The sequence below is a fragment of the Arvicanthis niloticus genome, chromosome 17, assembly GCF_011762505.2.
Source record: "Arvicanthis niloticus isolate mArvNil1 chromosome 17, mArvNil1.pat.X, whole genome shotgun sequence".
Lineage (NCBI taxonomy): Eukaryota > Metazoa > Chordata > Mammalia > Rodentia > Muridae > Arvicanthis > Arvicanthis niloticus.
The window spans coordinates 21664972-21688873 of record NC_047674.1 but is presented as its reverse complement, the minus strand read 5'-3'; the positions used below and the strand labels follow the sequence as shown (position 1 = coordinate 21688873).

General features: G+C 40.2%; 1 protein-coding gene across 2 annotated transcripts in view; it reads right to left on the bottom strand.

Moving 5' to 3' along the window:
• The window catches only part of Col4a4 (collagen type IV alpha 4 chain), a 124412-nt gene that overhangs the window by 47682 nt on the left and 52828 nt on the right, over positions 1 to 23902 (bottom strand). For both annotated transcript variants that reach the window (XR_013104625.1, XM_076914916.1), the window contains exons 13-26: positions 22156 to 22236; positions 21357 to 21410; positions 21068 to 21127; positions 20146 to 20190; positions 17913 to 17966; positions 17036 to 17105; positions 15781 to 15885; positions 11780 to 11944; positions 8515 to 8604; positions 6369 to 6532; positions 3587 to 3659; positions 2481 to 2587; positions 1713 to 1896; positions 327 to 395 (exon numbers count right to left, since the gene is read on the bottom strand). Coding sequence is in view for 1 of the 2 variants with exons in the window: in XM_076914916.1 (XP_076771031.1) it covers positions 327 to 395; positions 1713 to 1896; positions 2481 to 2587; positions 3587 to 3659; positions 6369 to 6532; positions 8515 to 8604; positions 11780 to 11944; positions 15781 to 15885; positions 17036 to 17105; positions 17913 to 17966; positions 20146 to 20190; positions 21068 to 21127; positions 21357 to 21410; positions 22156 to 22236 (1321 nt within the window). In the remaining variant the exon portion in view is untranslated. The remainder of the gene's footprint in view (positions 1 to 326; positions 396 to 1712; positions 1897 to 2480; positions 2588 to 3586; positions 3660 to 6368; positions 6533 to 8514; positions 8605 to 11779; positions 11945 to 15780; positions 15886 to 17035; positions 17106 to 17912; positions 17967 to 20145; positions 20191 to 21067; positions 21128 to 21356; positions 21411 to 22155; positions 22237 to 23902) is intronic.

Sequence of the window (23902 nt, the reverse complement as noted above, 5' to 3'; positions counted from 1 at the left end):
TTTCACTCTTAGTACACATGAAGAGATAAAGAACATAGCTTTAGGATTCTCAAGGGCAGACATGTAAACTGATAGGTGATCAAACCAAGGCACATAGAGTCTAGAAAAGTCCATGGAAGGGGCTCAAGACAAGCAGGAAGGCCTGGGAGCTCAGGACTGTAAGGCTGTCCCCAGTCTCCTGTCCCTCAAGACTTTAAACTAGTCTTAGAAGTATCCTGGATGTGAGGGTCTGCTGTGAGCTTATCTGTCTTCTTGGCTTTTTTTTTTTTCTTCTTTTTTTTAATCTCTGGGAAGTGTGTAAGGCAAAAAATTTTGCATGGTGATACCTGGAGGTCCATCAAAACCTGGCGGACCTGGTTTTCCTGGGTAGGTTACATTACACGGAATGGAGTCACCTGGGGAGAAACAGAAAAGCCACATTTAGATAACTGCTCCCACCAAATGGGCACGAGTCTCTATGCCAACTTCCATATGGTGCGTTAGAGTTCAGCAGAAGAAAAGTCTCTAAGCATCATTAGATAAACTTTCTGGATTTGTCCTTAAACTGGAATCTCAGCTGTCAGAACAGTTACAAGCAGTTATAAGAATAGCCATAGAGTCTAAAAACTATCGGTTCTAATAACCTGGGAAAATGTAAATTATTAAAACAAATGATAGTTTGCAGGCCCACAGATTCTGATGGAATGAAGAGAAAATGTTCATAGATCGTGGGGAAGCCATGGCACTTGATACTGAGTTCAGCTGATTTTGCTCTTGGTTTGGACACCAGGGAGCTGCACAAATGAGGAGACTGGGTTGGGTATCCGTAACAGCCATTTTGAGCTCTTTGGGGCAAGTCCATAGGCTACATTGTGTCTTGTTTTTTCAATGACTCAGCAATGAAGGTACTGTTGTCATCAGTCTAACTGGCAAAGTAATTCAAAGCTTGTCCCACTGAGTGTTCCTGTCCTACGAAAATCAAAAGTTCCATTTTATAACCACACCTCACAGTTATTACTTCATGTACTTTCAAAATAAATTAGAGAGATAAAGGAAAACGATGTTACACTTTTCTAAGTTACAAAGTTACTTCCTATCAAATAAAAAGGACTTGTCTTTATGTGTTGTCAAAACAAGAGCCAAAGGCAGTATTTTATCCGCAAACTTCAAAATTAACGCTGTAGCCCAAGGCATAATATATGTTACCAAAGAAAAAAAAAACTTAAATAAACCTTGTTCTGTCAGCCATAACCCTGAAAGTAATTTTTGGAAGTTTATATGCCTGTCAAATATGCTTAAAATGTAATCATTTTTCCTCTCCCTGAAATGCTTACAAATGTGTTTCCATGGATACTATTTTGTTAAATGAAATACTAGTGTATCTTTTATTAAAGTATCTTCACATTATGTCGAAAAGATTGTAAAAATAATTGTACTTTGAATGCGTAGGAATGCTTTAAATACAGTTGGACTTTAGGAGTTGATAGTGTGAAATGAATAAAAAGCAGTTTGGACATGACAAACAAATGGGCAGAGAGTAGCGTTCTGTGAAGTCACTCTAAAGACTGGTTGTGCTATAAAGCTTTTAGCTGATGGACACCCTGCAAGCTTTCCAAGGCACCTGGATGAATTTATTTAACCTGCCTGCCAGGGTGATCCCTGTGCTCGGCAGAAATGCACTGCAGTGTTCGTGATTTCACATAATATCCTCCCATGCAAATATCCAAAAGTACCTTTTTGCCCCTTCATGCCATCAAAGCCTCTCCTGCCTGGGCGCCCGGGCTCTCCTGGTAGGCCTCTCTCTCCTGGTGGGCCTGGAAATCCCAGGCCTGGAGGCCCCGCTGGTCCCGTTTTCCCTGGAGGGCCTGGCAGTCCGGGAAGCCCTCTCTCACCCGGGGTTGCATCCTTATGGTCCCCCTGGGAATGTTAGGTCACATGTCTATTATTGATCTTTCAAAGCCCACGAACTCAAGGCAGTTTACATGTTTAAACTCCCAGATTTTAAAAGACAGCTGCAGGAAGTCTGACTTAAAAGAGTTCATTTAAATTTTTTCTAGTATTTTACATACATACTTTGAACACTTACATACACATATAAGATATGAATGTATCCTGCTGTGCCTCAAACACAGAAAGTGAATTGTACTATACCTTAGGTACAGGATAGAAACTTATGTGTGGAACTAACATCAGATATAACATATAAAATAAGTAATTCAATTGGTAGATCCACACAAACAAATAAAAAACTCAAATGAAGTTTATATATATATATATATATATATATATATATATATACATATATATATATATATTCAGCTTCTTATATCCTTATGAGAAGGTACCCAGCCAGATAGGCTCTACCACCCTCCGTGTCTGTGAGTAAAAATACAAATACAATGAATCTTTATCTCTACTGTGTGTGAGTCTGACCTATTGTTGCCTGTCTTGTTTGTATGAATATATCAGAAAATTAAATTCTATAGTATAACTCTACATACTCTCGGCCCAGGATCCCCTCTTTCTCCAGGATGTCCATCCCGACCATCTTGTCCATGTGGCCCCGGAAATCCTGGTGGCCCATCCAGTCCTCTTTCTCCTTTTTGCCCTGGGGAAAGGAGGCAAAAGCCTTGTAAGCTCTTATACATAGGGAGTGAAAGAGAAGAGAGGGAAGGACATGGGATAAGAATAATGGTTTTTCACTATGAAGGTTGGCTGAGATTCCTGAGTGACTTGGCTGTCCAAAGTTACCCAAGCCGTTACAAAAACAAAGGGCAGAAAGGCAGTTGCAAAAACTGTTGGCTCTTTTTACTTGGGAAATGCTTCTCCTCCCATTTTAGCAAAGAGGTGACCTGTAGAGGGATCAGTCATGGAAACTTCCTGTCTCAGTGACAGGATGTGAACCTTCTATCCCTAGTCTTAGTGAATGGGGGAGTTGGCCATTAGATTCTTGCCCTAAGCTACACAATCCTTTCTAAAGTGATTCCTCTGCTACCGCTGACACAGCACCTCTGATTTCAAGGAATCAGAGCTGTCTCACACATGGTAGTCCTGGGGCATGTAGCCAGAGAAAGTCAGACTTGTGGGAGCAACTGGACACAGACCAATGGAGATGAGAATACGAAGACAGTATCATGACGTTGTGCCAGGCCAGAGACCTGTTTGTCCCAATGTGAACCCTGCACCTAGATTTTCATGTTTTGTCTAGTAGGTCAATAAACTATATTATTCTTCTAAACAACTTCCAAATAAGCATATGTTACTTGCAATTCAAATGCCATTAATTAATAGAGGACATTACAAGGCAGAAGGCAAGTTAAGAGAGGTTCTGCTTCAGACTCAAGTTCACCACAATAAAGATTTGAATATGTCACTAAAGGAACATTTATGATTTCAAATAAGAGTCAGGAGATTTAGTGATTAATAGACACACCATTCTATGAAGGGCAGGAAATACTTTTTAGGCAATCTCAAGAATCCTAAATTATATACAATTCATCCCTAAATTATATACAATTCATCTGCAGTCACAGGGGAAATCGATGCAAGTGGATGCCCATAGATCATTCATAAAATGTCAGAGGGCTAAGTCATCAGTCACACTCACCTTTCACTCTTGATGTGACCATGTCACCCTTTGCCCCTTTGTGACCAGGGGGCCCCACAGCACCAGGTCTTCCCTTGGTAAATAAAAATAATAACAAGAGCAGTGCATTAGATTAATTCTGACAAGGCAGAAGTCATTTATATTCTCATCTATCTAACACTTTGTCTCTAAATCTCTTCTCTAAATCTCTGCTCAAAGATTCTGGCTTGAAAAATCTTTGTTTTATCCCTTTACTGCCTTTACAGAACCTTCCTGTGGTTCTATTGCATAAAAACCACAAGTTCTTGGTGCTAAGATCTATGTAAAGCTTGTATCTGGGTTAGCAGCAATGTATCAATGCCTCTTTCCCCTTAGCAGTTCCCCGTGGCTAAGGTATTATGGAGTGGGGCTGGAGAGACAGCTCAGTGGTTAGAGCACTTGCTGGTTTTGCAGAGAACACTTGTCTGTCCACAGCACCCACACAGTGACTCTGAAGTCCTTGTAACTCCAGTTCCAGGGGACTGACTTCCTCTTCTAACCTCTACATGCGCCAGGCATGCACAAGATGCACATACATACATGTATGTGATGTGCATACATACCTGCAGATACTCATAAATACACATATAATTTTTTAAAAAAAAATAAATCTTTTTTAAAAGCTGGGGAAATGATACATGAGAATTCTATATTGATATGCAACCTCACCATGGGTCTTAAGTAATATTGTATCCTAAATAAATATGTATCATCATCAATACTATTTTAAATGACTTTAGCCTTTGATCTCTGAAAATGAGAGCAAAAACGAGGGTGGGTAACATACAAGCTTCCACAGAGCTGAAGGAGGGGAATGTGGCCAGGGAATACAGTGGTGTTAATGGAACTTGATAAGAAAGAGGAAGGAAAATAAAAAATTTTCCCTCCATGGTGTTTCCTGGTTCCCATCTCTAAGCACAGTATGATGAATGTAATATAGAGAGATGTCAGAAATATAGTCAACCCAATGAGTCCTAGAACAACTGAATTAATACCTTGCCCTGAGCAACCTAGTAATCCACAATGCAAAAACATTAGCCCTGAGGAAGCAACTAAACAGAAAGCCACAATATTTTAGAGTCACTAAAAAGATTAAGTAGCAATATACAAAAAAAAACTGACCGTGATAAAAATTAAATTTTACAAAATGAGCTATAATATACAAAGCACAACATAATTTTAGCATGCTTGCTCCCTACCCATGCATTAAGAATAGCACTGAGCTTTATCCTGTAAGTCTCCTGCGGGGCCAGCTTTGCAGGTGTGCTGTGGGTAGGGTAAGAGATCTGGAGATCTGACTCATCACTTTCACTGAAGTGAATTTCATTTTTATTTGATTCTTTTAGGAGAGATGGAGGATGATTTGGAAAATTCAGAATTGAGTCACAGGTCACCCCAGCACAGAGGAACAGCGGGCTGTCTCCAAAGTCCAGGGGAGAACTCCTGGGATCAGTGATGTTATTTGTGGGGATCAGACAGATGGAAAGCTGTGACAGATATGTCAGCAAGTGAGCACCATATTGTGATGAATAGATTTCATGTGGAGGAATCTTTGACCGTGGGTTATAGTTCATCTATGTTACCACAGCAAGGGATTCTTTCATTCAGTTCAAGGACCTTTTGGATGGAGTGATTCTGATGTCTTCACTGTGTCTGATTCTGTCTGTCACTTCCCCACACCCATCTCTTCTACAGCATCAGACATCACATAGACTCCAATAAAGCTACTTTCCCAGCCTCCAGCCTAGTCCTCTCCTCTGAGCCCTTGAGTTAACTCTCAGCCCTCACACTCTTGGCATTTTAATTCATTTGTCTAATTATCACTCAACCCGAAAATGTCTCAAACAGTTCTGTGCTATTTCCCACTGAATGCCCATCTTCCCAGAGTCTGCATCTTAGTCAAAGGCAACTGCCTTCCTCCAGTGGCTCAGGCAGAGGAAACATAGTTCCACATTTACTTCAATTTTCCTTGCATTGTGTATCTGACCCACTAGCCAACCCTTGGAGTCTCCTGTCAAATTTTGTCTAGAGCTGACTTCCTCTTACCACCCAACACCGTCTCTTCAATCGGCTACCTTCCACTTAATCATCATGTGTCCTCCCTTGCCTATGGCCTCATCTCCACAGAGTGACTGGTGATGCATCTAAAGGGAATATTAGAGTATTACCTCTCTCTTCATAAGACTCCCCAGGCTGTTCATGTCCTTTTAGAAGAAGGTTCAAGCCTGACCCACCTGCAAAGCCCCAAGTTCTGTAGCCTCTCCTAACTACTGGTCAGTGTGTGTGTGTGTGTGTGTGTGTGTGTGTGTGTGTGTGTACATGTGTACTGGGGATGAAACCTGGGAACTCCTGTGCTGACTCTCATTCACTTTTTCCACTTAAGTCTCCCCCTATGACTGTGGCCTTTTGTCATAGCAGTATTACAATACTGTATATTTACTAACTTTCTTACTATAAAGTCTGGGTCTTTTCCGGCGCTTCAGAACTTCACATGTTATTATGGTTCCTGTTGTATCCCTAGAAACGTAGAATCATGCCTGAGACATAGTAGACATTTAATAAATAGTAATTACTTAAATAAATGAATGAATAAAGGATGGATGGATGGATGGATGGATGGATACAAGAAAGTGTTTGGTAATTAAGATGTTTATAGGTTCAAAACATAAAATGTATAACACATAAAGTTAGGAAGAGGCACACTAAGTTCTCTGTGTCTGTCTTGTTTAAACTGGAGAGATTATGATCAGTAGAAGCTACTTACTGGTGGCCCTGGAGGTCCTTCAGCACCAGGCTGGCCTGGATCACCCTTTTCTCCATGCCAACCAGGATACCCTAAGTCTCCTTTACTTCCTTGTCTTCCAGGAGGTCCTGGGGGACCAGGGGGTCCCATGGGACCAGGTGGACAGGTACAGAGTCCCTCATTTCCTAGACAGAGGTAGAAAGTCAGCTTTACATAGTTCCTGACAAAAACCAATAAGCTCTTAACTACAAAAAAATAGGTTGACCAGAGAAGATCTGAAGTACACAATTCTTGTCACAGAAAACGGAGACCACGTGACATGTGTCAGGAGTGTACCACGTGACAGAATGGAGTCTGTAGTATGGTCTGTATGGGATGAAGCAGGGCCTAGAGTAGGGCATGTGGCAGGACGGGGGTCTGTGGCACAGTCTATGGAAGAGGAGACTATGTGGCAAGAGGCTGGAGTACTCCATGCAGTGGGGTAGAGCGGTAAATGGTATAGCTATGTTGGGTGAGAGCATGTTCCATGAAGGTTGAAATGATGCTTTGGGCAGGGTGTGGATGCGTCTGTCACATGGTCTAGGTGGGATGGGCACACACTTTCTAAGTGAACAGAATCACATATATTGTGCTTTAAACTCCCAAAGCTAACGTATGGTTCTGATTTTTTTATCAATTACTGAGAAAACAAAAATAAGTAAATTATTACCCTTAATAATCAAAGAAACCCAATGCATGAATTGGTTACATTACAAGTGCCAATTCACTACTAAACATACCCTAATGATCAGGACTTTCAGCCTGAAAAATAGAGTTTGGAAAAATCAAATTGGTTTGTGTCCATGCTCTCTCATACCGTCTGACTCAGTTGTCCAAAAGGCTCTGACAAGCTAGAGAGGAGACACATAGCCACAGGCATTTGGTGAGTCCAGAAAACATGAGATCCACAGAGAAAGACTCCATTAAAACACCAATAAAGCCTGATCTTCACAGATGACTTTGTGAGCAAATTTACCTCCTGAAGAAAAAAAATGTGTGGCCTTTATACTCTAAAACCCTGCTTTTACAAACTGGTGGCATCAACCCTTATCAAGATTGTATGACCAAATATGGGAGGTCACAAAAAAATTGACAACGGTGAAAAGCAATGATAAAAATAATCCCAATTGAGTCCAAGATATCTGTGCCAGTGCTCACCTATGCTGGATCTAATGACTTCACTGTGACATTTTTCTAAACACACAACATGTGCACTTTGCATGCTGTGACACAACACCAATGCATGCTGCCTGAAGTCCCTCATCTCAGATTCCTCTGTGTTCTGTGCTGGGAATTGCAGTGTTGCTACAGTACCCACAAAATATTCTCCTCTTATACAAACACAGTGGTTTAGTTATGAAGAGAAGACCTTTTACCACCCTCTTACCATCACACCTCAGCCTCTAAATATTCAATTGATGCATCTTTGGATTAGATTATGTTAAAATGTTTAACTTTAAAATTCCTTTAGAGTTTCTGACTTGAGTTCTTAAAAAGTTGCAAATAAATTTTGGCTTGGGATTAAGACAGAGTTTCCTAAAATGAGCCTAAATATACTCCTGTAATTTTAGACTTTGTATTTATGCAAAGCAATGTTCTCAACATTGATCATAATATCAAAATATTGCTTTACTCTAAAAAAAAAAAACAGTGAAGATGATTTACATCTTGTAGTGTTAAGCATTCAGCCTAGATTTAATTCTTTACATAAAAATAAACACTCTCTCTCATTCATATGCAAACTTTCTTATATATTTAATAAATAATACTATGTGTATTAAAGAATTATTTTGAAACAAATCTCTCGATTATTTATTATCAGCTGAGGTTTGGATAAGCATGCCTATTTTATATACCCATACACTTGAAGCTGCACAAAAAAAATTTTTCTCAACTAAAAGTGGGTCATGAATGGCAAAGGGCAGGAAGCTCCAGTCTGACAGAAGAATGTGAGCTGTGGAGACTTAGTCATACTACAACATACACTGACATGCAATCCTCGAGGGGAGGTAACAGGGATGAGTGATGGGTCTGAACCTCATGGCAGGCTGTCCTTCTCATAGACACGCCCACCTGGCCCTCTATATGTGGCTGCCGTGTATATATTCCATCTTGCATGCATACTTGCCTTTTGCTCCTTTGTCTCCTCTTCTTCCTGGGGGACCCATTTTTCCCTTTTCTCCCATTGGTCCAGGGAACCCAGGGCGACAATACATCACTGTTTGGAGGCAAGGAATTTGCAGACAGAATCACATGATTTAGTTCAAGTCTCCCAGAGGACACCAATGAGGGCACTTGCTGTCTCTTTCTTCTGTTTTCTGTCTCTGCCCCATGTTTTATTTCATGACTTTCTATTTCCCAGTTCTCTCCCTTCCTCCCTCAATCCTTCCTTCCCCCTCATCCTCTTCCTTTCTCCTTCCATCCCTCCTTCCCACTCTCCCTTTCTTTCTACACACACAAACAATGCAATTGTAACAACATACTTCTACCACCACCATTGATGAAGTCATCCTTAATGTCAGCCCTAAGTCAGTGGGTTCCAGAATAACACACCAGATGTTAATAAGAAATAGAAAAGCAAAATAAATCATGAACAACAGAAGCCAGAGTCAGCATAGGGCAATGAATGTTTTTTCTTCTTCATTTGCCAATTACCAGATAATAAAGAAAACACACAGCAAAGCTTGCAAAAGCAAAAATTTTGAGAGATCTGGTTAAAGATGACAGATAAACTCAAACGATACACTCTACAGTCTCCTGAAATTTCAGAGGGATAAAAGACTGTAAAATAACAACAGCAATAGAAGGAAAAAAAACAATTCTAGTAGACCTTAACATCAAACATCAATGAAAAATGACAAGAGAAAAATTTAAAAAGAAGAAGAAGAAACCAGAATCTTCCCTGGAGCTTACATTTAAAAATGCCAGTGAGGCTCAAAAAATGATAATGAAATAATTATATGGGAAGACCTCTCTCTCAAAAAAAAAAAATTGTAGCAGAAAATAAAACAGCCCTTCAAAAACCTGGAGGAAACAAAAGAGTTTCAAGAAAAAATACTGTTAAAAAATGACATAGTTAAAATAGTAGAGAGGGGAACTATTTCACACTGAGAAATGAACAGGTTGCTGCGAAAAGAAACACCAGAAGAAAACAACAGCATCAACTGAACTCTCAGAAATAAAAACACACACAGGAATTATGGCCGGAAGAAATCTATAAATTCTGCTGGATGACGGAGTTGATGAAAACTATAAAAAGCTTCCAAAATAGAAATAGATTTCAAACATAAGACTAGGCACTGAAACCATACAAAAGTTTTCAGTGCTCTTACTGGAAGCTAGAAAATGAAATCCTGAGAAGAAAGATATCCAGCCCAGGATTTTATGCTCAGCTAAACTATCCATCAGATAATCCAGTAGAATGAAGGTATTTTCAGATAAATATGACCGATGTTTTTCCTCTAGTATTTCTATTTTTTTTCTGGAAGCCTAGTGTGGCGGTAAACAATTGAAAGAAATATAACTAGTAGAAAGGAAACATCCAGAGAGATACAGAGGGGACAACAATAAACTCATGTTTATTCCTACTCTTTTCACAGTACCAACTACAGAATCAGCCTACATGTCTATCAACATATAAATGGATCATGAACATGTGGTTTATATATCCAATGGAATTTTATTCCATGCTTAAAAACAATGAAATTTTGAAATCTGCAGTCAAATGGATAGAACTAGAAAATATAATACCGAGGTAATGCAGGCTCAGAAAGACAAATGCGGTGTTTTTGTTAAGTTTTTTTTGTTAACCTTAAGGTGTTTTTGTTAAGGTGTTTTTGTTAACCTTCTTAAGGTTAAACAATTGAATTCAAGTGAGGAGAAGCATCAAGAAACAGGGAGGGGCAGGGGTAAGAGGCTTAAAGGCAGCAGTTCTTTCAGGGTCAATGATCATTTTACAAGGGTTGCATATCAGATAGTCCTGCATATCAGATATTTACATCACAATTCATAACAGTAGCAAAATTACAGTTATGAAGTAGCAATGAAATAACTTTATGGTTAGGAGTCACCACAACATGAGAAACTGTATTAAAGGGTCTCAGCATTAGGAAGGTTGAGAACCAGTGCTTTAAAGGAAGGCATGGAGTGGACAAAGGAATACATGAGATGTGAAAAGAAAAGGGGAGTTACTGCTGGGGGAGGGGCAGAGCATGGAAAGCAGAAGTGGAAAGGAGGCCGAGGACATCAATCACATGGACACTTTTCTTATCATTGTTTCTACAACAGTGTATTTAAATGGTAGTAGATATTACAAAAATAATTTAAAAATAATATTAATGAAAACCTCCAAGTATCTTAGCAGTAAGCCAAAGGTGCAGCATTGCTAATTTGAAAAGTCAAAAAGCTCCAGGAAACATTTGTTTTAAAAGTAACACTGATGCAGGGTGGTGGTGGTGCAGGCCTTTAATCCCAGCACTTGGAAGGCAGAGGCAGGCAGATCTTCAAGTTGGATGCTAACCTGGTCTACAGAGTGAGTTCCAGGACAGCCAGGGCTACATAAGGAAAGAAGGTATCAGAAAACAAAACAAAACAAGTAACATTGTAATTCTATTTATGAGTTAGAATATACAATGATGACAGATACAAAACTCTGGGAGCTTTGAGGTTAATTTCAAATAACTAAATTGAAAGCAAGTCAAACACAGAAGGACACACACACACAGGACAATTTACCAAATGTTGCTATAAAAAGTAATAATAAATGTATTACTATAGGTCAAACCTGTGGATAGAACTTTTATACCATTTTATGAAAACACCGAATATTTCCATAACCCAAATGATGAGAGTATCACAGTGGGCACTGGGAATGGAAAGATGTGCACAAAGAGTGCGGTGTGATGAACGACAGTCACTCTGTAGGAGTCAAAAGCCAACGAGCAAGGCAAAAAGTTTAGCAACAGAAATACACGTGTGCTGGATGACAATGTAGAACTATCCAAGGGTGCAGCTATGTGCGTGAAGACAGCTGTCCCTGAGGAGGACAGAACAGAAGACACAGCCTCGCATCTCTTTGAAGAATGAGCTTTAAAAACAGTTTGACTTTTGAACCAAGCCCATATGTAAGTCCAAAATTTTTTTTAAAAAATCAAAACTATGCCGAGAAAACAAAATCTATCAATTTATGAACTCACAATAAATTGCACATATTTTAACTGATAGTTCAATATCATATAAATATCATATTTATAAAAATAATTTTAATAGGAATAACCTGACTGATGAAATATTATGTAAGTTTTTAAGTATTTAGAAAACCATACTTTCTGAGTGAACTTGTAACTATGAATTGCAGCATAGGAGCTAATGACAATAAAGGAGGAACATTTTACCATCTGATCCAGGGGGACCCTGTGGTCCTGGTGCTCCAGGCAGGCCCGGTAGTCCTGGCTTCCCAGGTTGTCCTGGGGCACAGTAGAGTCTTCCAGGCACACCCGCTTCCCCTGGAAATCCTGGAGGACCAGGAACCCCTGGTGGCCCACGAGGTCCCATCATGCCTACAAGGAAAATTAATGGTGGAAATTACCCATGTTCTCAAGAGTATATGTTTTGGTAGAAGTTACAATCAGCACATTTAGAGGAAAATGGCCGGAACTGGACATCACACCTAGTGAAACCAGCCAGACACACAGAGAGAAGCACCCTGTGACCTCACTTACATGTGGACTCTAAGAGGAGAGACCTTTTATATTCCCATGTCTGGGCTACTTTACTCAATGTTATGTCTACCAGGTCTTTCCCTTCACAGAAAAATGCTATTGGCAATTTGATGACACTTATATTAAGCTTTTAGATTTCTTAAGGAAGTATGGAGATTTTTGGCAACATCTTTCCACATTATACTATATTCTTCAATTTCCTTTTTTTAAATCTTTTAAATTTTAATGGCATCCATTTATGTTTTTTTAACTTATTCACATGATATGCAGCTCACTGCCCTCCTCCCAGTCACCTCCTCCCACAATCCTTCCCCCTTTCTAAGAAGAGTGATCTTAAAATAAATCCTCCTTCTAAACAAATTCAGGCATATGTGCACACAAACCAATAATGACGGTGCAGGCATGGTCAGTGTGTTAATCCACTAGATTGCTGTAATCAGTTGGCTGTGTGCAGGACACGGGGTTGCATACTTTACATGGATACAATTTTAGGTCAACGGGAAGTCAACAAAGCTTCAGAGTGAGAGAGAGAAGGAGGGGCTTGGGAAATGCAGACGAAAGGATCACAGATTGAGGCTAGCCTGGGCTACATAGAGTGTATCACCAAATTAAAAACAGACCAAAAGCCCTGTTTTTTCACAAGGCTGATTTATAGTTAGAAAGCAGGAGCCAGGCCAGAATAATATGAATAAGTTATATTAAAGAAGAAGAAGAGCAGGATATAGAAAGTAATAATAATAATAATAATAATAATAATAATAATAATAATAATATAAAATAATAAACTTGAGACAAGAGACATGACTCAGTGTTTAAGAACACTTGATGTTCTTCCAAATGACCAGAGTTTAGTCCCTAGAACCCACATCAAGTGGCTCACCAACGCCTAAAACTCCAGATCCAGGAGACCAAAGAGCCTCTTCTGGCTTCTGAGAGCAATGGTTCACACACATGTGTATGCACGTGCATGTGCACACACACACACTCTCTCTCTTAAAAATAAATGATAAAAATCTTTTAAAACTTGACTATCCTGTATATCAAAAGGCATCGCTGTCTTTGAAAGAAGCTGCAAGTGGAAGCCCACAGGAACTGGAGATCATGTTTTCTTATCTTTCTCCCATTCTTTAGGTTTACTGGGACCAACATATTGCACTTATTTGAAAGTATTCTATTCTTCAATCATTCCATCCTACTAACTCACAAAATTAATCCAAACAAACCTATTAGCACATCTATTGGATAAAATATCTGCTCTCTTAATCACCTATGTAGGAGAGATCACTTTAAAAAGTCTTCCAGGCACACACATACACACACACATACACACACACACACACAAATAATAACTGTGTGTGCTACTAATGTGTCCGTCTGCTGGATTGCAGTGATCTCTTCACTATGTACATTTATGGCAGAGCAGATGCAGACAGCATCAGTGGTAGTAATAACAGCTCACACTGATTCTTTACTGCCCATCAAGGTTGGATCCTAAATCTTATACACATACCACATCTTCCAATCCTAACAAGACCCCATCTTATAGATGGAAAAACCGAGGTACAGAGAGGCACAGTAAATGCCCAGGATAACATAGTTTGTAAAGTGTAGTAACTGGAATGTCATAGTAGATAGTTCACTGTCTTCCACCATACTCTGTAACAAGGCTTGATCCAATTGCAAATGTCTGACTCTGAAACCCACTCATCCCATGAAAGATACAGTGGGTAACTGATAAAGAAAACAGAGTCCTTATACACTGGTATACTGACACCAAAGAAAAATGTCTCTGTGACTTGGATATTATCTATCTTCCTGCCCTTCCTGAGACCTGCCAGCATTCTCCATAGTCGCTGGATAACCCAGGTACTACTTGTTACTTTGTCTCATATCGGGAACAATACCCAACCCTCTTCAACAGAGGCCTCGGGCTAGAATGTATGACACATGTAGCCTGGCCACCCAACAGTATCACACAGAATCAATTAAGTGGGCTAGCATTAACTTGCTTTTTGGTTTTTTTTTTTTTTTTCAGAGTAAAAGAGTAGAAAAGAATATAGGGCATGTCATGTCCCAAAAATGATCCTGTGAAGTCTGAAGTTTAACCAGTGTGGATATGTGTAGACACTTGTGTAATGCAATATGAATATAATGCATAATAACATGTATATCTTACTATGGCCCATATTCAGATTCAAAAGCCACTGGGTTAACTGGATTTGTGTGACTATGTGTCTCTGTGCACTCAAGTGAGGGGAGTCATATGCAGATATGTGTGTATGCATGTGGAAGGCAGAGCTCAGCCACAGGATGTGCCCATCTTCTATGAGACAGAGTCCCTCACTGGTCTGGAACTCACCAATTTGACAAGGTTGTCTGGCTGGTAAGCCCCAGGGATCTGCCTGTCTCTGCCTCACCCACTCTGGGATTCTAAGAGTGCGTCTCCATACCAGAGTGGGATCTGGGGCTTGAACTCAGGGCCTCTTACTCGTGTTAAAAGCAATTTCCTGACTGAGCCATCTTCCCAGCATAGGATTAATTTATTTTTCAAAAGGAATTAAGAACATCCCTGTATATTTGAATATGTTGTTCCTAGTAGGTTTTTATTTCAATCCACTGGAGATATGATTTTATAATAAACAAGCCCCAATGGAGAAAGCTATGACAGGAGTTCAATGTTTTCTGACCAAGAGAATATTTTCCCTGGCTTATATAATCCTGGGTCTTTTAAACTCCGACTACAGCTCCTGACTGATCTAGACAAGGCTTTTTTGCATTGCTGTTGTCAGACTCTAAAAATAGAAGCATCTAGATTTGTGGAGAAGTGAACAAGAATGTGGCAGCTAGTGGTTGAGTAGCTTACCAAAGTTCTCACACTTTCTGGGTAAGTGTAAGAGACACAGGCTGGGCAAAAGATTTACTCAAGTCCATTCTTCTGGGTTCACAGAATAGAAAAAGGATTCACGCCTCTATTCCTGATCCCACTGGAGTATTGACCAGCTCCCAAAGGAGTCCTTGGTCCTAATGGCCACAAGACGCTTCCCTAGGCTTCTGTCAAATGACCTATGCTTTTCTTGATTCCCTTTGTCTTTGGGTGGAGGAGGAAGAGCCTTCACCTTAAGTAAGGCTGTATCTAAGGTTTTTTAAATCATTATCTTTATTCATATATCTCACATAGAATATTAGGAGGACCTGGGTAGATAGATGAAATTTTGCAAATAGATATCAACTGAGAGAATCTTCTAGAAGAATAGTACAACTAAGTAAATACTTCAGTTTTAGTAGAAGTTTCAAATCTTTTTCTGCAAGAGCAAATCTGATGGAAGGCCTGTCACACAAAGGCTTGCTTCATGACAGTTCTGATTGATGGAGATAGTGTGAGTACGCGCGCGTGTGTGTGTGTGTGTGTGTGTGTGTGTGTGTGTGTGTGTGTGTATGTATGCATACATGTGCAAAAGGGAACTTATATTCCTTCCCATGGTTGGTTTGAATAAGAACACATTAGAAATCCGGGCTATGACAAGAGAGCTTAGCACTGGGGACCTGGAGAGGACACAGGTAACTGTCTTTCATAAACACTCTTAAGGACACCTGATCAGCTAGAATTGAGGATTACAACTGGTATGCAGAGGTACAATACAGGAAATCCACTGTAATACATGGTACATTCATACCTGGACAACTTTCCCCTGGTCTGCCTGGGAGCCCTGGAGGACCTGGTAATCCAACATCTCCAATCTCTCCATAGCGGCCAGGGGGCCCTGGGTCCCCTGGAGCTCCTGACAAAGGTAACAACAGATGTAATAAGACAAACATATACACACATCCTGAAACTCAAGAATCTTTGTGAGTCTTGGTAAAGTCCAAGTAGAAGACACTTTGACAGTTTCTTGACACATTTTAAATTGGATATGTCAGACTAGAGCCCCTCTGACTCCTCTGCAAACACACAAGCCTTGAGCATAGTTCTCTGACATTGATTTGGTTTCTCCTTTTACAGGCATCTTGGGAGACCTTAGTCAAATGACCTCACACACCCCACCTGAATGGTTAAAGAAAAGCTACTTTCTGAAAGTTTAAATAGTAAAACCCCCACCACATATTTACATTCTAAAATAAAATTTGATGCCAATGGGACATGAACCAGGATGCAAGGTCCTCCCCACATTAGAGCAACATCTCAGTAACTGTTATGACTTGAAGCTGGTGTTCCTCATGAGTCTGAAGACTTTAGCTCTGTTTGGTGTCACTGGTTTTGGAGGTTACTGTGTCTTGGAGTGGGTGAGGCCAGGCTGAGCGGCAGTGGTGGGCACACCTTTAATCCCAGCACTCAGTAGGCAGAGGCAGGTGGATCTCGGAGTTCAAGGCCAGTCTGGACTACAAAGCAAGTTCCAGGATGGCCAGGCTACACAGAGAAACCCTGTCTTAAAACCCTACCCTGAGAGAGAGGGGGAGAGGGGGAAAGGAGGGAGGGGGGGACAGGGAAAGGGAGAACAAGAGAGAGAGAGACAGAGAGAGACAGAGAGAGAGAGAGAGAGAGAGAGAGAGAGAGAGAGAGAGAGAGAGAGAGAGAGAATACCAAGATGGTGGAAGTAAGATAACAGGGAAGGAACTTTGAAGGTTCCTTTGAACCAGCCCGTGCCTGGTTCAGGTTACTATCTGCTTCCTAGAATGGTTGTACTACGCTCTGCCAAAGCCTGCCCCACCAGTTTCCTAAGCATTCCATCCCTAGCATCACAGAACCATGAACCAAAGTAAACCTGTCTGGGATTTTATTACAGCCATGAGAAAAGTAACTAAATATCAATATTAATGTTTTCATCCTCCCCGGTGTGCAAGCTACAGGAATACTAGACCGAAGTTTCGTTTTTCTGGACCTGTCTAGTCCTGGTTGGTATAAATTATGGAGGAACTAGATTGAACACAAACCTTTGATTGGTGGAGCTGGAGTCACCAAAATGCCTGGTGGTCCCGGGTACCCGCGATCTCCAGGGTCCCCCTGAAATCATGCACTTATTTACTTTCCTTGGAAATAACAAGGTATCAAGCTAAGGTTGGAATGCTGCCGGCACTTTCATAGGGGAAGTAAAGACAACTGGCTGACAAGAGAAGTGAGTGGGTCAGAGAGTTCCAGAAGGAATGACAGGCACCTGGCCTCTCACCTCCACTCACAAGTAAACAATGGACGGACACAGCAATAGTGAAAGAAAAAACCATTAACTGCAGAAAAATTATTACAGTGTGCCTGTAACTTAAGGATCCTGTAAGTTGTCCGGTTTTTTAGCTATACACAGTATCTAACTTAAACATAGTATCTAACCAGGCAGTCCAGTACAAATGTTTATTCACCTTGCAAGACCTGAATTTGCCTTTCATTATAGCAGCAAAATACTGTCTCTCCCTTAATCATGCCCCCTGAGGGCAGCTATGCTTGTTCTGAACAAGCACTGAATGTGGGGTCCCAGAAGTTACAAAACAAAGAAAAACACGCTACAATGCTACAAAAGCAGATGATCTCAAGTCACATGATCTCATGAGCGCTATGAAACTTGCATTATTACCCACTTGCAAAAGAACCGCTTCTTGAATATAAGCATAACTGTGCTTCATGGTCTACTTATAATAATGGCATGAAAATATACTACTTATACATCATACAGTGCATGCATTAAAATAATATGTATAGCATTACATCTTTCCTCCTTCGGGTATTACATTGTTTAATTATTTGAAATATTATAAAAACTTAGTTTGATAACCGAACAACCTAAAACTTTTTTTTTCTGGCATGGGCTTGTGTTTTTACCTTTGGACCAAGAAATCCGAACAGCCCAGGATCTCCAGCTGCTCCTTGTATCCCCTACAAACAACCACAGACTTGAGAAAGCTCACTGTATCAGGCTGACATCCCCTTGCTCCCATCTAATGTGACCAGCACATACTCACTGAGACTCTGGGCAGTCTTAACAACTCATGGATTGTATAAGTTTTGTACTTCAGTTTTAAAACTCAACAAAACAATCCTGTAATTCAGTGGGTCTCAGCCTTCCTAATGCTATGACCCTTTAATACAGTTCCTCATTGTTGTGGTGACCCCCCCCCAGCCATAAAAATCATTGTCATTGCCACTTCATAACTATAATCTTGCTACTGTTATGTTCCATAATGTTAATATTTTTGGAGACAGAAATTTGCCAAAGAAGTCATGAGCCACAGATGGAGAACCACTGTGTAATTCATCAAATGAAAATATCTGAGACAAGTGTGTAACACACACTTGTAATCCTAGCACTTAAGATGGAATGGAAATAGGATCAAGGGCTCAGGGGTTCAAGACCAGTCTCAATTACATTGTTATGCAGTGAGTTCAAAGCCAGCCTGGACTATGTGAAACCCTAGCTCAGAAACCAAATAGGGGAGCTGAAGGGACAGTACAGTGGTGTGGAGCATGTCTGGCTCTTGCAGAGGGTTGGCATCAGATTCCTAGAACCCATGTTGGGTGGCTCACAACTGCTATGTCTTTTGGGTTCTATGGGTACCTGCACTCATAAATGCATATAACTAACTGCATATATTTTTAAATTATATAAATACATGTTTAGATAAATGATGTAATTTAAAGTTTATAAATACATGTTTAGATAAATTACATAAATACAATGTAAAATGTAATATGTTCTATAGTATGTAAATTGTATCAATATAGTATAAACATATAATTTAAATATATATAAATTAAATATATAATAAAATAAATATTTTCTAAAAACTAAAACAAATAAAAGAACATGGCTATTGTGTGGAGTGGTTTGAATGAAAACGGCCCCCATAGACTCATAGGGAAGGCATTATTGGAGATATGGCCCTGTTGAAGTAGGAGTGGTCTTGTCATTGTGGGTGGGCTAGGAGGTCTCAAAGCTCTCTTCTTTCTGCTAGGGGTCTGAATATAAAACTCTCAGCTCCCCCTCCAGCACCATGTCTGCCTGCATGCCACCATGCTTCCTGCCATGACTATAATGTGTCAGGGGCAGCCCTGCTTATACACTGAAGGCCTAAAATCAGCAATAGGCCTGACATACATGCCTGCTAACACAAAGTCTCGGGTCTCTGTGGAAAAACACTGAAACAGTTAGCTATAAGATATTGTAAACAGGCAGCTTTGGTGGAAATTTACCAGCCTGGATAAGAACAAGTAGTCATAGGTCTTGTGGATAGTCATAGACCTTGGGTAGCCTTGGTGGATAGTACCAACTTAGATAAGGACAAGTGAATCATAGTCAGAGTCATAGTGACATGTTCCCTGAACTTTCACCCAGCCAATACCCTGTTCTGGAAGATATCTGTACTTCCCCTGAATACCTTCTCTCCTGCGTCATTCCCTTCCCCACATCCTGCCTTTTTGTGTTTATAACCCTTGTGTGAAAAAGTAAAATCAGTGGTTTGATCAGACTATAGACAAGCTGCTGTTCTTTGTGTTCACCTGTGTCCCCCATCCACTCTTTCAGATGACCTCCCCGGATGCCTGTTCAATGCCCTGCTGGCTGAGGCAATAATGGACTAAACCTCTGAACTGTAAACCAGCCCCAATTAAATGCTTTCCTTTATAAGAGTTGCTATGGTCATGGTGTCTCTACACAGCAATAAAACCCTAACTAAAACAGGGTGAAATGACTCAGTGGGTTAAGGTTCTTGCCACAAAGCCTTAGGGTCTATCTCCAGAATTCAAGCAGTAGAGAAGAGAACAGACTCCCTCAAGTTGTCCCCTGAGTTTCATGTGTACACAGAGCCATATGTCTACGCACACATACATGTGCACATGGGCACACATGCACACACTCACAGACACATCACAAATAAAATAAATAAATGTAGTAGAATTCATTTAAGAGCTAAAAAAAAAAAAAAAAACCCCACAAAGAATTCATCTGCCTTTCCAGTTCCTGTCAGTATTCACAAACAACAGTGTAGCTTCTCCAAAGCGCTAAGCCCTCTTCACTATTGAAAACACATTTGTCACTTCTGCTGGGACGTACTCTTACCTTGAATCCTGGAAAACCTGGAGATCCATGGGAACCAGGCTCACCCTAATAATTACAGAAAATCAACAAGCAGAATTCAAACATCAGGCATGATGCTTTTAATCTTTGTTAACCTTGCTGTACTGTTATATAGTTTGGATATGCATTAATATGCAGTAGAATAATAATATGCCATCACAATATGCACTGATATTCAACAGAACAAAATGAGATAAACATAAAACGAATTCCATGTACTTCTGCCATTTGACATTCTACTTGATCTTTAGACTTATTAAAAAAAATTCACGTCATTGCTAGTGTTTAATTAAGACCATGCTTGCTTTTGCTGTTTCTCCTCTTCCAATTTAAATTATTCAGCATGAAGCTTATGCTGGGTTGAATATCTTTAAAATCTACAGTGCATTCATTTGCATGGAAATGAATAGTTACTCTGTGCAACTTTAACAATAAAAAATGACACAAAAGCCCATAATGGACTGTTCAATACTAAAATGAGAGTTATCTAAGCCTACTTGAAATTGGCATCCCCAGGGATCCCAGGGGGCACGCCATTTCTGACAGGTGGGAGATAACATCTAAAGGCTGACATAGTGCTTCCCTGCTAGGCATCCTTACATAGACACCTAATTTATGAAATAGATTTAAACTAACCAGCACACGTACATACCACACTGACACTGAGTTAACAGGAACAGCCACGATCCTGTCACCCGCCTCCCCCAGCTCTCCTGTCTTGTGCATGCCTGTTGTATCTAAATGACATAAATGGAAGGGTACACCCCAGCTCTTGTGCAAAACACATTGCTGTACATGGGGTAGTTTTTACGTTTTAGCTCATGGGAATGAAGGCGTAGTCTCACAAGTGTGTGAGCAAGCAATGCTTCCAAACTCATGGACGTTTAAGGCATGGGATTCTTACCCGGGGTCCTGGGAACCCAGGGATACCTTTCTCTCCTTTGATCCCGAAACCAGGCTCTCCCTATAAAAGATGACAATGTTAGAAGGGTTTAAGAAACAACCAGACTTGCTTAGTCTGGAAACTAACAACAAAATAAGAAGCAAAAACATTGACAATGGCTTAAAGAGAGCAACTTCCTTAGAATGGAGGTTTATAAGATTATAAGATAATGAGAAATTCCAGTAGTAAACAGTGACCATTAAAGTAATGGTAAAGCCACACACACAAGAAAATTAAATGAAAATATCACCTTGCGTCCTGGAGGCCCTGGAGGTCCAATCATTCCAGGAATTCCTTTTATACCCTAAAAATTATGATTGACATAATACGATTACATAGTATTCATCGAATGTTATATATTTCATAAATCATTTCTTTGGACAACCTGTTTCTCATTAGGCTTTTTTTTTGAAAAGTAAGGGGTAAAATCAGCAACCTAAGTACATCTATATTCCTGCTATTATTTGGGTCAGTGTGAGATGCATATAGGGCTTGGAGGAGATCTATGGAACCAGACTGCAGATCCAAGGTTGGCAATACAGCTACTGAGAGAACTGGCTTGTTTCCGTAAGGTAAGAGAATTAAAGCCATCATTTAAAGGCAACTATAGACTATGCATCTGGCATTGAGAATACCTGTGCCAGAGGTGGATAGGTAAAGTACTATTTTCCCAATGTCTATCATGTATTCATCACTATTCACTTCTCAGTGTCAGCTTTTCAGTTATCAACACACAAAGCCCACCTCTGATACTGAAAGGATGATTGGATTCCCCGTGATCTTTGCTGTCCACACATCGGTGCAACACTCTGAGGTCCTGTGTTCTGGAGGACTTAGCTCAGCCCATACCCCAGTCTACCACGCAGCAGTTGAGAGGACCCGAGAACACTGTAAGGCTCTGAGCCTCATAATGGGACTAACATGAGCATCAGCCGATTGAGGTAGCTTTGAGACTCGTGCTGGTGCACAGGAGCTCAACTTTGTATGTTTGCAGGAAAAGCTTCCTATTAGTGCTTCACATGGTGACTTGGGAGATGAGTGGGACTTACCTTTTCTCCTTTATAGATACCCAAATCAGGCGGCTGTACCAACAGGGGGGGCCCAGGAGGACCATGCTGGCCAACTTCACCCTTTAAAAACATCAAGAAGATAGGAATTTCATTTTAACTTATGCTGTGAAGCACAGAAAACTTTCACCCACAAATAATATAGTGTTTCCAATCCCTTGTGTTCTAGATTGAAAATAAAAATCATGGGAAAATGTATTATGTGATATAAAGTTATATTTATTGTTTTTCTTATGAAATAATGGCTTGAAAAATGATCCATAATGTAACTATCTAGGGACAACCTACTAAAGACATCTGGGGTTGTGCTTCGTAGTGTTTATTTATGTATGGCATGCATACAATATATGCACACATATATACATACATGCCTCTTTATATACAAGTGAACAGTATCTTGCTAAATTCAGTTGTAAAACTATGATCAAGATAAACATTATATGTCATAATCTAAGCAAATAAGGTGTTGAGGCAGGAGAATCACAAATTTGAAGCTAGCATGGACTGACTAGTGTAGGTCTGTGTTTCTGATAGATGGTATTTCTTCATTAAAGGTATCACTTCAAGTTTACTGAAAGTAGTGTAATTAAGGATCCAGACTCTGCTCAGACCAGGGAGGTTACTGAAGATCTCAGACACGAGGAATATTTAAGGTTGTTTTTCCTTATATCCTGTTAGCTAACAGTGTTGATGTATTGACTGCATCATCCTGTAAATAGATGACCAAACAAATACACAAACGGTACAAGGGTGAGCAATGTGCTCTGTTAGTGATAACCATTCTTATCCTCATAGCTGAAGTCCAAACACAACCTATACAGACCAACAAAATGGGAACATCTTTAAACCTGGGCCACACTGTCTCCTCATATTATAAAAGGAATCATGTAGTTAGCATAGTCAAACGTGCAAAGAAAAGCCCAAAGAATGAAGCATAAAAGATTCACAATCACATCACCCACAATACTCAGTAACAAACATGAAGGACGCTGTTTCCATTTTTATTATTTTATTTCTATTTTTAGGTGATGTTTCCTGTGGCCCAATGTGCCTCAAACTTGTTATACAGCCAAAAATTAAAAAAAAAAAAAATGGCCTTGAACTCCTAATCCTCTTACCTCTACCTCACAAATGCTGGGATAAAAGGTATGTACCACCTTGACCAACTTTTCTAAGAAAGGGAGAGGTAGGAGGTCAACCCTCTCGAGGATCAGGATTGCAGGCATTCCGACTGGGGTTGCAGGCATGCATGCATCCCCATGTCTGACATTAGTGCTCTCTGCTGTCACTTTTACAAACTTGGTGTCTAGCTCTGTGACTGGCATTTGATATCATATTGTGATATCATATTGTGAGCATTTCCTACATCATGAAGTCTTCCTCCATATTTCCAACTCCTCTTTAACAACCGTACTGTAACTTAATTGCCATGGAACTCCATGTCAGCAGGGAGCAGGTCAATCTTGCTAATGTTAACCCTAACCCTGCCATGGAGTAGATGCTCAAAAGCTGTTTCAACAGTGTCATGAAAGGACAGCCTACCTCCTGTTGGACATTCAGGGGAAGTCTAGATAAGCCGCCACCTTAAATCACTTTTCTAGAGCGCACCACCCATGAAGCTACTTTCCTAGCCGTGGTATTAAGCTTTGTCAGAACTGTGATTTTACAGCTAAGGGTAAGATAATTCAGCAAACAGAAGGTATGAGCTGGGAAGTTGGACGGTGTCTGC